At 32.2% G+C, this 13,693-nt stretch overlaps 1 protein-coding gene across 2 annotated transcripts; it reads left to right on the forward strand.

The window, feature by feature from the left end:
• The first annotated feature begins 405 nt into the window (after nucleotides 1-405).
• LOC114400233 (peroxisome biogenesis protein 6) lies at nucleotides 406-7,401 on the forward strand. Of its 2 annotated transcripts, XM_028362572.1 has the most exons (16): nucleotides 406-805; nucleotides 889-1,506; nucleotides 1,593-1,839; nucleotides 2,031-2,166; nucleotides 2,432-2,615; nucleotides 3,258-3,449; nucleotides 4,048-4,332; nucleotides 4,502-4,573; nucleotides 5,465-5,551; nucleotides 5,660-5,782; nucleotides 5,915-6,025; nucleotides 6,109-6,147; nucleotides 6,240-6,361; nucleotides 6,452-6,596; nucleotides 6,834-6,914; nucleotides 7,058-7,401. In XM_028362572.1, exons 1-16 carry the CDS (start codon nucleotides 578-580, stop codon nucleotides 7,145-7,147), a joined length of 2,760 nt encoding a protein of 919 aa, XP_028218373.1. In that variant the 5' UTR covers nucleotides 406-577; the 3' UTR covers nucleotides 7,148-7,401. The 2 variants fall into 2 exon arrangements, 1 of the variants encoding a protein (XP_028218373.1); XR_003663914.1 differs by lacking the exons at nucleotides 6,834-6,914; nucleotides 7,058-7,401 and having other exon boundaries at nucleotides 6,256-6,361; nucleotides 6,452-6,514.
• The last annotated feature ends 6,292 nt before the right edge of the window (nucleotides 7,402-13,693 follow it).

Here is a 13,693-nt window from a genome sequence, read left to right on the forward strand (position 1 = left end):
ATATATATATATATATATATATATATATATATATATAAATAATATTATTTGATGAAATTTATCAAAAAAAAATTATAAGGGTCACACTTTTTATCTAATGAGAATTACAGTTAAATTATTTTTGATACAATGACACCATGTTAATTACATATGCAAAAATTCATCAAAGTTAGTAAATATTGTTTTGTGACAATTTTTAATAATCATTATGTTAAAATTATTAATAACATTAATTTTAAATTAACCAAAATATCAAATTGATCAATATTTAAAATAGAAAAGACTAAATTAATTATTTAAAGAAAAACAAACTATTTTTTTTAAAAGAACAGATCAGTAATTTAGTCTAAATAGTTTTTATATATATACTTTTTGTGTGTTCATTATCCCAAAGAATATGATTGATTATTGATCATTTCCGGCATAATATTATTCCCAGGATAGAAGAAGGCATGAATCGATGAAGTAGCCCGCTCTCATAACAAACCACCAACGACCAACATTGGGAAAGGCAAAGAAAAAATTGGTGGAAGAAAGAAGCTAAGGTAGAAAAAAGCAGAGCTTTAGATTGAAAAAAATGGTGGAAAGGAGGAGAAAGCCTCTGATACTGTGTTCCACCAAACATCTCATAAATTCCACTGTTCCAACCAACAACCTCTTCCCCCATGAATCTCTTCCCACTTTCCGTTTACCCGTTGGGATTCTCCGATTCTCCAACCCCGCAAACCCCTCTCTCGACCACTCTGCACTTCTCGCTCTCTCCACTAGTCTTCTCAAAACCCTCTCCATCACTTCAGGCTCTCCGGTAATTCAAACCCCTTCTGCTCAATTTCCCATTTTTTTTAACTTTCTCCACTTAAACTATCACTCATTTTTAATTTTCATTAGGTTTTGGTCAAGAATGTTGATACGAATACACAGAAAATTGCAGTGGCTATTGCTCTTGATCCACCAGGCACCGCCACTAATATGGACTCACCCTCTTCTTCAAATTCTCGAATAATGCTTGTTTTTCCTTCTTGTGATTTCCCTTCTAGTGGTTCTGTGTTAGATGATCAAGTAGCTTATATATCTCCTCTTTTAGCCTTTAACCTTAACTTGCACGTGACATGCTTAAAATCTATTCTTCACCACGGGCAAGATGCTTTAGCTTCTTATTTCAAAAGGGGTGATGAGGATGCCACTAAAAGCACTGTGGATTTTGTTATCAACGTAGAATTGGAACCACTTGCTCAACCTCCAAAATTTGCCTCTCTCCTGAGGGTTTCTTTTGTGAAGATACCTGAATGTGGCATCCTTGAATCCATTAGAGCAAGTTCGCCTGTTGAGTCACAAGAGCGGCAAGACATGATCGACTTGGAGTTGCAAAAGTACTTTGAAGTCGATAGGTATTTGTCGAAGGGAGATGTTTTTGGAATTAAAATAAGCTGGAACTGCAATTCCCCCATTTGCATTCCTTGCAATCAAAGATCATTAAATAAAAATGACAACCTTGTCTGCTTCAAGGTAAGGTATTATGAACTCTCTCTTGCTTTTGCTAAACCTTGAGAAACATGTCAGGTTGGTTGCTAGAGTGTAACTTATGTCTTCAGGTTGTTGGTATGGAACCTTCAGATGAGCCGGTTTTCCGTGTCAATAACACCTTAACTGCTCTTGTGCTGGTAGGGAGTTCTCCATCCGCACTCCCTCCAGATTTGTTGATTGGTGGACAAGCAGAAGGACCTGTGCCTTTGCAAGGGGACACTGTGAACATCTTGGCTTCAATACTTACACCAACTTTTTGTCCGTCAGTGCTTTCTTCCAAGTTTAGAGTTTCAGTTCTATTGTATGGCTTGGCAGGTGTGTTCTATGTTGTCCTGCTTTGTTTTCGAAAGGGATCAGTATTTTCTCCATGATTCATAAAATTACTTTGTAATTTTGACTACCATTTGATATCCTTAATTGTTGTTCGTTTAAAATGTCAACTAAATGGTGGTTTTGAAATGCATTGATGGTGCATGTTGTATTTCCTGATCAACGTAATTATGCAGGGTGTGGGAAAAGGACTGTTGTTAGATATGTTGCTCGTCAACTGGGCGTGCATGTGGTGGAATATAACTGTCATGATCTAATGGTGTCTGATAGGCAATCTGTTGCTTTAGCACAAGCTTTCAAGACAGCTCGAAGGTTTATATTTAAAATATTTGGAATGATAAGAACAATTATTGTGCAAGAAACTTTGTTATAGGGACAGGAAGATGCAGTTTCACTAATTTATTCACCTGCTTTTTCTTCATAGTGGTTTTTCTCTCCACCTAACATTTGTTAGATTCCAGGCTTTAATTGGGCCACTTACCTGATTGCCTGATCATGTGTCAGCTCTAAGAAGTTTAATGTTTTGGATATGATTTCCAAGCTTCTAGTCTGCGCTGACAGGATGATATTGTTACAGATACTCACCAGCAATACTTCTTCTTCGTCATTTTGATGTTTTTCGTGATTCACAATCGCCTGAGGTTTCACCACATGACCAAAGAGGAAATACATCTGAAGTTGCATCAGTTATTAGGAAATTCACTGAGCCAGTCAATGAACATGGTGATAGTAGTGTCCCAGGGAAATCAAACAGTGAATCTGTATGATCTTATTTGAATTTACTATTGCTGTTGTTATTTAGGAAACAACCTTTTTCTGTTAATGTTTTTTTCCTGCACATGGCAGATATTGTATCTTGTATTGCAAATCAGCTAAGGAAGTAAATCAAGTTAACATCAAAAGAAATGGAGAAATAATCACTTTTTTCAGCTCTCTAACATAGCTTGAGAGAACAAAAAAGCCAATTATTTCCTAAAAAATAAGCAATACTATAGGGAATCAGCTTCTGTAATAGAAAAGATAATTAGTAAGCAATAATGACAGTTTCTGTAAAAGAAAAGAAAATGTGATGACAAGGAATTAGCTTCTGGGAAATCTAGTATGTTGTGGCAATCAACTATGATACAAGCTTCTAAATTGACTGTTCCATTTTAGGGAAAAAGTACACTATCAAGTGGCATGCAACATACTTTGATAAGAATTAAGAATAAAATACATCCTGCAGAAAGATGCCTTCAGTATGCAATTTGCACTCAAACACTACCCCTTTAAGACCAGGATACATCTTTTATCATTCGGCTAAATCCAAGATCAGAAAAAATCTAAAAAACCAAATTTGCCTTTTATTTTTAACTAGATTATAGAATTGCAAAGATTTTTACTTTTACAGCATGTCAGTGAAGGTGGAGAAGAATGCTGAAAAGACAAGTGGGCATCAGGTCCTATTGATTGCTGCTGCAGACAGTTCAGAAGGTCTGCCTTCGACTATCAGACGCTGTTTTAGCCACGAAATAAGCATGGGGGCTTTGACTGAAGAGCAAAGGGCTGAAATGCTATTCCAGTCACTGCAAAGTGTTTCCGGACTCCTCTCTAATGTAAGTGTGTAATGGAGCTTCATCTTGTGTTTATGTCTACTTTTTTATTTTTATTTTTCTCTTTTTGACAAAATCTAGATCAAGTTTCTTATATACGTGCCTTCAAGTTCGCAAATCAAACAATGGCATATGGGTGTTTCTTTTGACATTGAACAACTTATATTAAGAAAATAAGTTGTCATTTCATTGTTTGATTTGAGAATTTGATGGAAAAGGTGTAAGGAACTTGATTTAAGTTTTGTCCTTTCTTTGGTTAATTAATTGACTAGTAACAGATCCTTGTGATGACATTTCTCTCTCTAAATTTCAAAACACTGAACAAAGAAATTCCTTCAAAGTTGAGAGTGGGAGTAAGATGGTGCCTTGTGATTAGTTTGGAATTCTAATTTTCATCTCTCAGCTAAAAATATAACACTAGACTTTTAAGAAAGGGAAAAAAACAATACCAAATGTTGGGACATGCTCTGTATAAGAGTATAGATGATACATGCAATATTCTTCAAATTTTTAAGGCACTTGGCTACAATTTGTGCTCCTGAATCCTTCATCATTAAGGTTGAATGTTAAGCCTGACTGATTACATTGTTGCTTCTTGCAGACTAATTCAGAAGCTTTAGTAAAAGAAATAGTTGGGCAGACATCTGGTTACATGCCCAGGGATATATGTGCTTTAATTGCTGATGCTGGTGCCAACTTATTTCCCAGAAACAATGCTAAAGTAGACAAAGATGTACATGATGATGTAGGTAGTTCCCTTAGTTCCAAGATGGCAGAGGACAACAATCACGGGAAAGTTTCACCTCAGATTACTGGAAAAGAAGACTTGTTGAATGCTTTGGAACGATCAAAGAAAAGAAATGCATCAGCATTGGGTACTCCAAAGGTAGATTAAGTGATCAGGCTTTTATGATGGTTTTCATGTCTGCATTTAAGCAGAACAATTTACTGTTGTTTTGATGCCCAAAAATGTATATATACTGCGAAAGATGTGTTCTGTGAATTAGATGTTCCACAATGCACAGAAATTTTAAGTATGGATTTTTCTTTTGCAGGTTCCGAATGTGAAATGGGAGGATGTTGGTGGGCTTGAAGATGTCAAAAAATCAATTCTGGATACTGTTCAGGTGAGCTTCTTGTATGATATAACTATATCATTTATTACTTTATCCCCTGATTTGAAAGTACAATTCCACCCTTTTAGGGGTCAGTTTGGATAAATTTCTCAAAAATAACTTATAGAAGGAGAAAGGTAAAATGAATAAAACTTCATCTTCAAGTTAAAATCAACTTATCCACCTCAACTTTTGAAAAGTTCTCTCATCTAACTTCTTCAAAAGTAAAGGTACATATGTTGATTTTAGCTCGTGAGAAAAGTTGTATTCACTTGACCTCCCTATTTTTTTTCCTTCTATAAGTGCTTTTTGTAAGTTTATCCAAACTGGCCCAATGTAAAATTCTGTTTATTATATCAGACGCAATACCTGTCGCAGCAACTTGAAAAATATTTGGTGGAAAAAGAAACTTCTGGTTATGTTTGCATGGTGAACATTTTTGAAGATGCATTAGGCTGTCATATGCCATAAGCTGACTCAGTCAAATTACATTTTAATTTTAGGTTAGGTATAAGAATAAAAATTAAAAAGTGCTTCCGGAGAGTCGAAATTAAATTTGAATGCAGTTCTCTCCTATGTTCAACATGGAAGCTATGAGCTATCAATAATGGATTCTGCTAAGAAGAGATTGAATAGGATCTTTCCGCTAGAGCAAGAAGATATGTCCCTTCTAACCATAAAAAATATGTGGTTTTCCTCTGCAGTATCGCTACATATGTTGGCTCTTTCTGTTGAATGGAAAATAATGCGTGCTTCTCTTTCAAGTCACTTTTCTTTTCTGAGAAATTCCCGTGCCTTCTTGCATCTCTATTTTAATACTTATTAAATTAATGTTACCTGGGGCATACTGTTTATTGTCTGTAATTTCTGAAAATCTGATTCATTCTGTATTTCATACTGTAGTTACCTCTCCTGCATAAAGATCTATTTTCATCTGGATTACGTAAGCGATCTGGTGTTCTTTTGTATGGTCCCCCTGGAACTGGCAAAGTAAGTTGTAATGTAACTGTAAATGACAATGTTCTACCTCATTTGTCTAACGTTTTACTTAAAAAAATATTTCTAACACCATTTTCTTGCTCTTTTATTTAATAACAGACATTATTAGCAAAAGCTGTTGCTACAGAGTGCTCCTTAAATTTTCTTAGTGTGAAAGGTCCTGAACTGATCAACATGTACATTGGAGAGTCTGAAAAGAATGTTCGAGACATTTTCCAGAAGGTATAATAATATTCCGGATTTTTTTATCTAAATAATTTCTCAATTTGAGTAAATGTGTTTGTGCCTTTTTACTGTGAACTAAACAGTTTTCAGAACAGATTTTGATAAAATGAACTTCAAAATAATTCACAGGCCAGATCAGCACGTCCATGTGTCATCTTCTTTGATGAGCTTGATTCTCTTGCACCAGCTCGAGGTGCCTCTGGAGATTCTGGGGGTGTTATGGACAGAGTGGTTTCTCAGGTGATTTCCTACTCCGAGCAAGACCATGATGTTTGCAGTTTTTTCTCTGGGTTTCCTAACGTAATATATTCCCCTTGTTATAGATGCTTGCAGAGATTGATGGGTTAAGTGATTCCACACAGGTTTTTTATCTGCTTGAAATATTTATCCTTTAGCAAAATATTTTCTTTTATATTGCTTCTAACAAGTGGTGTTTCTGTTCTTGGCTTAATAGGATCTGTTTATTATAGGTGCAAGTAATAGACCAGATTTGATAGACCCAGCACTTCTGCGCCCTGGTCGATTTGACAAACTGCTATATGTCGGAGTTAACTCCGATGCATCTTACAGGGAGCGGTAAGCAGCCTGCTTTTCCAGCTTTCTGTGTTGTGAAATATCTATTGTTGATAACATGCTATTTTGGACCTCTGATCTCCATCTTTCTAGGGTCCTGAAAGCTCTTACCCGAAAGTTCAAATTGCATGAAGATGTCTCACTTTACTCCATAGCAAAAAAATGTCCACCAAACTTCACTGGTGCAGACATGTATGCTTTGTGTGCAGATGCTTGGTTCCATGCTGCAAAGCGCAAAGTAAGTTTGACCAGGATCACAGGACCTATGATTACTTTGTATGCATTTTGTTTGATACTAGATCTGTTATGATATCTGAAATGATAGTGGACTATCAATTTATAGAGGAGATTGCATCCTGTATTTACTGTCACAAGCAACGCCAGCATTCAGATTTCAGAAACCTTAATGTTGTACAAAACCATACATAAACTATTATGTGATTTAGAGGTACTTAATCTCACTACTTCCTTCTAGGTTTTGAGAGCAAATCCAGAGTCTTCCAGCCAAGATAATGAAGCAGATTCTGTTGTTGTGGAATACAATGATTTCATCCAGGTAACTTGCATTTTTTGTTGATAAATCTGTTTATCTGTGGATCAAACTCATAGCACTTGTAGAGTTACCAACTTATCCATCAATTGCTTTCCCAGCTGTTTCTTGTATCTATTTATGTGACTGGCATTTTCTGGATTTTTCAGGTCTTAGAAGAGCTGTCGCCTTCCCTCTCCATGGCTGAGCTCAACAAGTACGAGCAACTGAGAGATCAGTTTGAAGGCACCTCTAAATGAGTTTTGTTATTATGTGTTTCTGCTGCTGTTTTGAGGAATACAAAACAAATATACATCAAAATTCAAATATCCTTTTGTGGGGGTAGCAGTGGTGTATTACTGTATATTAGCCATTAGGCTTTCAACCACGGACCAGGGACGGCCCACATCTAGCTAAGTGACCATCTCACCATAGTCAACTATCGTAACTAACCTCTAATTTTTAAAAAAAATAAATAAATAATGATGATACATCATATTATTTTAAAGTAAAATAGAAGTTAATTAAGATACATTGATAATGTAAAAGCTTGTTATATTGACATCATATCACATAATGACACTTACAATAATTATTTTAAAAGTCGTATTTAGAATAATTTCTATCTAGTTGATCATGTAAATTTTTATATTAATATTAGAAAAAATTCAAGTTGCATTTCGACTAAAAATAATATCAAAATATAAGCATATAAGTGGGGGCTCACCTTATAAGTGTGTTTTGTAATTGATAATTGACCATGTATGAAAATTAAACTCTTAAAATATCAGTGTAAAATTATTTTGAAACTTACATATAAAACTATTAGAAATATAAAACTATTCTAGATATTTTAATATTTAGAATGGAAGACGAACCCAATCCTATTTAGTATTTACAAACTAGACATTTGCCAACTTAATCCTATTCAACACAATTTTGGAAAACAAACTTGAACCTTTTTACATAGTAGCCAACATAAAAGAATATTAAGTCATTTTTAGAGGAGACATTATTTAATTTAGTTTCAGCATCTCTTCCCCTAGTTTTGAAAGTCTAAGTGGTGGTATTGGGAGTTGTAGGCCAATGCGATGGGATGTGGAAAGGTGACAATGTCGTGGTGCTCCTTCTATTTGTTTCCATCTTACTCTCCCACAGTGAAGCCCATGGCTATGAGTCATCACCCTTTCATTTTCTCATACATCAATGACAATGTCACTTTCTCTTCCTTTTTTTTTTCTCTTTTGCTACTAGCTAGACCCACAAACCCTTGCTGGAGAGTGCAAGTTCAAGTGCTCATTTTTCTTCCCATTGCCATCTAAATTTTCAATGACTAACGGCCGAACGTTTCTTATCTTTTTTCTCCGTGTAATTTAGGGATTTTACACTAAGCTTGTCGAGAATAAAGGTTAATTATATTGGCGTTTGCTTGTTTGAAAAATTACTTTCACTTTTGTTATTTAAGGTTGGAGTGTGTGTATATATAATAGAATTAGTTTCTCATACTAAAAACATGTTAGAAAAAAATATGATCAGTCATTTTCCGTAAGAAATCAGTCATTGATAAAATAAGTAGATATTTCATATCACTAACATGATAATCCAAGAAAAAAAAGGTGTTAATGAAATACAAGAATACGAAGAGTAAAGCATATATAGTGTAACAAGGACGGTTTATAGTACTGCAAGCAGTTGAGGAAATTGTCACTCAAGAGAAATGCTTCCAACATATTTTCTATTATTAATGAGTCATCGAGCTTTATCATAGTAACGTATGTGACTTTGGAAGATCAATTAATGTTCTACTAAAAATGAAAGGGCAATAAGTGAAAGTTTCGTAATCTTTATTATCAAGCTTTCAAATCAAATAGATTATTCTGGGATCTCTTTTCAACATTAATTAGCTTTTGTTAAACACACGTTGCTAATGCTGATTTAGAAACAAGAAAAAAAATTATTACTTTTTATGGGTAAATATATATTATTACTTAATTTGAGAATTGGGTGGCAAAAATATAGAATTTAATCTTTAAAAATGAATATTTCCCCTCAAAACACATGAAAGGATTCTGGCTAAATAAAGAAGTCAAATTTTAGTTAGAAGTCCTTAGTCTCGTATTTATTATACGATCCATACGCATTATGTATCCGATAAATTACAAGATGGCAAATTGGCAATAGATGAATTATAAAAGGACAAAATCTAGTTTGCCATCAAGTCTTCCATTCAATTGATGGCACGTGGATTTTTTATATAATAAATCTCATCCCTTAAATATACATTGTAAAAATTTAAATGAAGATTTATGTGTCATCATTTCATTAAATAACTACAACAAACGTTGAAACTGTTAAAAAAATTTATGAAAATAATTAATATGAGCTAATATTTTAAAACAATTTTATTAATTATTTATTATTAGTGAATTTTATTTTATCTGATTAAATTGAACGAGTTTGAGACTAATAAATAAGGTGACATGGGATTAAATGAGCAGATGTGCTCATTAAAAAATATGGAAATTTTATTAGGTTAACACTATAAATAGGTTATAGTTTCTAATATATCAAATCATTGTACATGGTAGATTCTCTTTTCTTCATGTAAAGAGTTACAAAGGTCCTATTGTAGAATAAAGAAATTTCGGTTGAGAGAAAATCATAAAACTATCCTACATTATTCACCAGTTGTTCATGATTCAATGACTGTCGAATAACACTTTAATTAGGAACCAACTATAAATCCATGTATTTTTACTACAATCCTTAATAACGAAATACGTAGATCTTAGAACTTTTGGTGATCTAGTCTATGATATGTACTTGTAAAATTTAGCTCCCGCATAAAGCATAAAGAATAAAGAATAAGGTTTAAAGATTAAAGATTTCCAATAAACATAAATAATAGTGATTTGTGTCTCTTAATCAACCAATCTAAAATTGGAATATTAGTTGACTCTTGAGTATAAAATAAATCGAGTCGAAAAGAGAATATCCATTGTGTGCGCGCTTAAGGTACCCGTGGAAAATTTATCACCACTTATAGAGGGAAACAATTTCATATTAATACCATGATCATACAAAAAAATTAATTAAAAACTTGATGTTAAAAATGTATAAAAATGCCTTTATATTTGTTTGTACTAAAATGCTAGGAAAAATCCTAGATCAAAATGTAGGCAAGGGTCTTATGAATAGATATCTATCCTAAAAGAGATTAGTAAAAGCAATTATTTCAAAGTATCAAACCTGTGAGATTGGTTTAAATATATTTTTAGTTCTTTAAATTCTTTAAACTTATTTTGTTGTCCTTAAAAAATAAAATTATTTTTGTTATTCTCTAAATTTTTTGAAAAGCCACTTTTAATCCCTCTTTATTCATTATGTTTGTGGTTAGATAATTTGTGATAATTTTTAATTTCCAAAATAAATATTTTTAATTTATTTAAAAAATGCCAATTTTAAATCGCTAAAATATTTGACTCATGAATTGATGTTTTTTTTTACATATTTTGAGGGTTTAAAAGAAGAAAATAAAAACATGAATGTTGAATTGTGACGATTTTTTATATATTATGACAAATTAAATTATTACAAATCATTTTTGAAGAAATTAAATTAAAAAAAAATGGTGGTGAGCAACCCTCAATAACGCCATCAGTGCAAAGAAATAAAAGTATTTTTTTATAAATTTGAGGGACGAATAAAAATAATTTTTTAAGGATTAAAAAAATAATTAATCAAATTTAAAGAAATAAAAATATATTTAATTGTTTTTAATTTCATTAAACCTCTGACATATTATCGAGGTACAGTTGTGCAGACATAAATTTGAGAGGAACCGCTTTTATTTTCTTATTTTGATTTTGATTTTGTAGCATGCACGAACACCTTTGCTTGGGAATTCCACAAGCATGTGTGACATTAAAGTTAGGGTTTTGTTAATTGTTATCCATTTATGACTGTTCCTACATTCTTCACTCGGATGGCATATTCTCGCCATATGCGTGGAATGGGCACTGTATATTCCAATGCTGTAGCGAATGATGGATATGGTTTCCATCGCTTTCAACCCAACAATTAACAAAAGCATGAATGACTACTCCACTCACGTGATAAATATCCGTGGTTCTAGGTCCTTTTTTTTTTATGGTCAACGCGGGTAACATGAACTTTATCCCTATCTTCCTAGCCTCCATTTTGAATCTTCCAAGTTTTCCTTTTTCTACATATATGTTTATATGTTTTTGTAGTAAAGGTTATTGTGTATTTATGTTAAATCGATATAGAGAATGTATCTTGCTAATTAATTTGGACTATTATATTCTAAGCATGCATACACTACTCAGTATATCATGTAAATCCAAATTTATGACTTTTTTGTCTTGTAATGAAATTAAACTCATCATAATAATCTAAACCAACAGCTTTGTCACATAATTTGTCACTTAGTATATATGTGAATTACTGACAAGAATCACAGTAGTTGATAGATAGTTAAACTGTTTGAGTATTTTGTCAGAAATTTAAGTCCTAGTCATATATGAAAAAAGCTTAATTAAAAAAGGCAAAACTTACTTTAATAATATTTATGTCTCCAAAAAAATTAGTTTCCATATATATAACCAAAAAAAATATTTGTAAATTATTTTTTGGTTTAATTGCTTATTCTGTTGGGCTACAGTTCGTGTTCACTTCAATAAAATTCGTTTTTCCATTTAAAAAATAAATACTTATTTATCTTTATAGTTAAAAAAAAACCTTTTAATCTCTATACTTTAAAATATCTCCTTCCGGTCTCAATGCATATAATCTTTAATCCTTTTCTGTCTTTGTTGTGGAGATTAAAAGGGAATAAAATGATGCGTGTTGAGATTAAAAGAAATTAAAATTATACGTGTTGAGATTAAAAGATTATGTTTTTAATTATAGATATTAAAAGATAATATTTTTGTAATTATAAAAATTAAATGAGTAAATAAACCTTTCTTTTTTTCATATCTTAAAAATAGTTTAAATAGAAGTAGATTGAAATTGTTTATAATTATTAAGCATAAGTAAATGTACTATTTAATGATTTAAAATTTAAACTAATGGTGGACCACATTATAATAAACTACAAAAGCATCCTAACCTTACTAACTTTATTCCCTTTGACTAGTCTTTCATGCGGGAGAAAATGAGTTTTTGCCATCCATTGTTAGAATCTTTTGAAAGCCAAACTCATAAATTTTCGAGGAGCGACTACAAGAGAGAAACAAATGAGAAAAGGATTTAAACTTATTCATCACTCAAAACACACAATGTTTGGTGAAGATCTAAAGTTTCATTCCTTTTGAGTAAATTCTGTTTTGTTGGAAGATTATCAAGCATAGTTCGCAAACAAAAGAGCAACAACCTTTGAAGGCACAAAAGTATCGTCCCAAAAAATTTACCAAAGAACTAGTTTTTTCTTTTTTCTTTTTTTTTTCTGGAAAGCAAACTCATATATATATTATAAGGTACCAGTGGTACCGAATTCAGACTGTTTTCCTAACCGCTACCAGCAAGGGGGTTTACTTAATAATAGATTATTACAGGCTATGGAATTAATATAGGTCTTACAACTATTCAAAGACCATTTTTTATTCATCATTACAACCATGTTTGATGACAGAATTTAAGGTGTTCGATAAATCGACAAAAAAAAAAGCTCTTTTAACAAACAAAACAAAAATCTCCTTCGCCTTTCATTTTCCCATGCATTCGTTTAGGTTGGCAACTTTAATTTCCTTATTTTCAATTATGCAGTACATCTAATCAAATGAATAGTGTAGATATTGAGTTCCAATTCACGTATCATGCCAGAAATAAGTACTGGATTCATCAATTTTTTTAGCTTTAAAATGAACCATACTTCGAGGACCAATTGCATCATCACCGAAATGTTTGCTATCCTTTTATTTGTTGAATGTATATGTCAAAATCTTCAACATCATCTGTCATACTTATTTGATTAAATATTATAATTTCATATTGTACCAAATATTTGTTTTGGAGCAAGCTAGTATTCCTCGTGAGAGATAACATTGTGTTATTCATGTGAATATTAACACGTTATTGCTGACTTAAGCTAGTTTAATTACTATGAAATACAGTTTAGTTTTGTGGTTTTAACTGTTTCTTTTGTGATAGGCTTGTTAGTTTAATGTGTTGATTAGTTATAGATTTGCCAGCCAATTAGGTTTTTGGTTTTTTTGTGGGTAGACTCGATAGCCCCCCTATTGATATGTTTAAGGTTGAACCCATCAACCTATATAAGATCTTATTATAAAAGAGATCTATAAAGAAGCTAACATGTTATATCATGATTACGTAGAGGCCAAGACAAACTTAAAAGAAAACTTGTAATAGGTTAATAGGCCAGACTTAGCTTGTGAGATTAGGCAAGTTGATCTAGCTTAGCATGAATTATTTTTATTTATGTACATTATCTAATTCCCTAATCCACATAAAGTAAAATATAAGATAGCATATGTATCACCCAACATATTATCGGATACACAAACATTAGACAAGAGCTTATTGTGAAGAAAAATAACCTGTTCATGAATGTTATGTAGATTGAGTTTGGTATACCTCTTGATTGATTGAGTTGAGAAGTCTCAATGAGTTGATAAAAAAAAAAGTGAAAATAAACTATGTGTGTTCTAAACAAACCATTAACGTAACTCGTATTGATGCTCTTGAATGAATATGCTAGTTTAATTTTTATTTGTTAAGTTGATAAATCATATTTTGTGTTTGTTGTAATAGATTACACGTAT

Source organism: Glycine soja, chromosome 19 (genome assembly GCF_004193775.1).
Source record: "Glycine soja cultivar W05 chromosome 19, ASM419377v2, whole genome shotgun sequence".
Classification (NCBI taxonomy): Eukaryota; Viridiplantae; Streptophyta; class Magnoliopsida; order Fabales; family Fabaceae; genus Glycine; species Glycine soja.

Bases quoted from the DNA above. Each gene is read 5' to 3' on its own strand.
- LOC114400233 (XM_028362572.1), top strand. From the start codon at position 578: ATGGTGGAAAGGAGGAGAAAGCCTCTGATACTGTGTTCCACCAAACAT. The intron at 1,840-2,030 runs GTGTGTTCTATG...GTAATTATGCAG, and splicing joins TCTATTGTATGGCTTGGCAG to GGTGTGGGAAAAGGACTGTT. The intron at 2,616-3,257 runs GTATGATCTTAT...ATGTCAGTGAAG, and splicing joins GGAAATCAAACAGTGAATCT to GTGGAGAAGAATGCTGAAAA.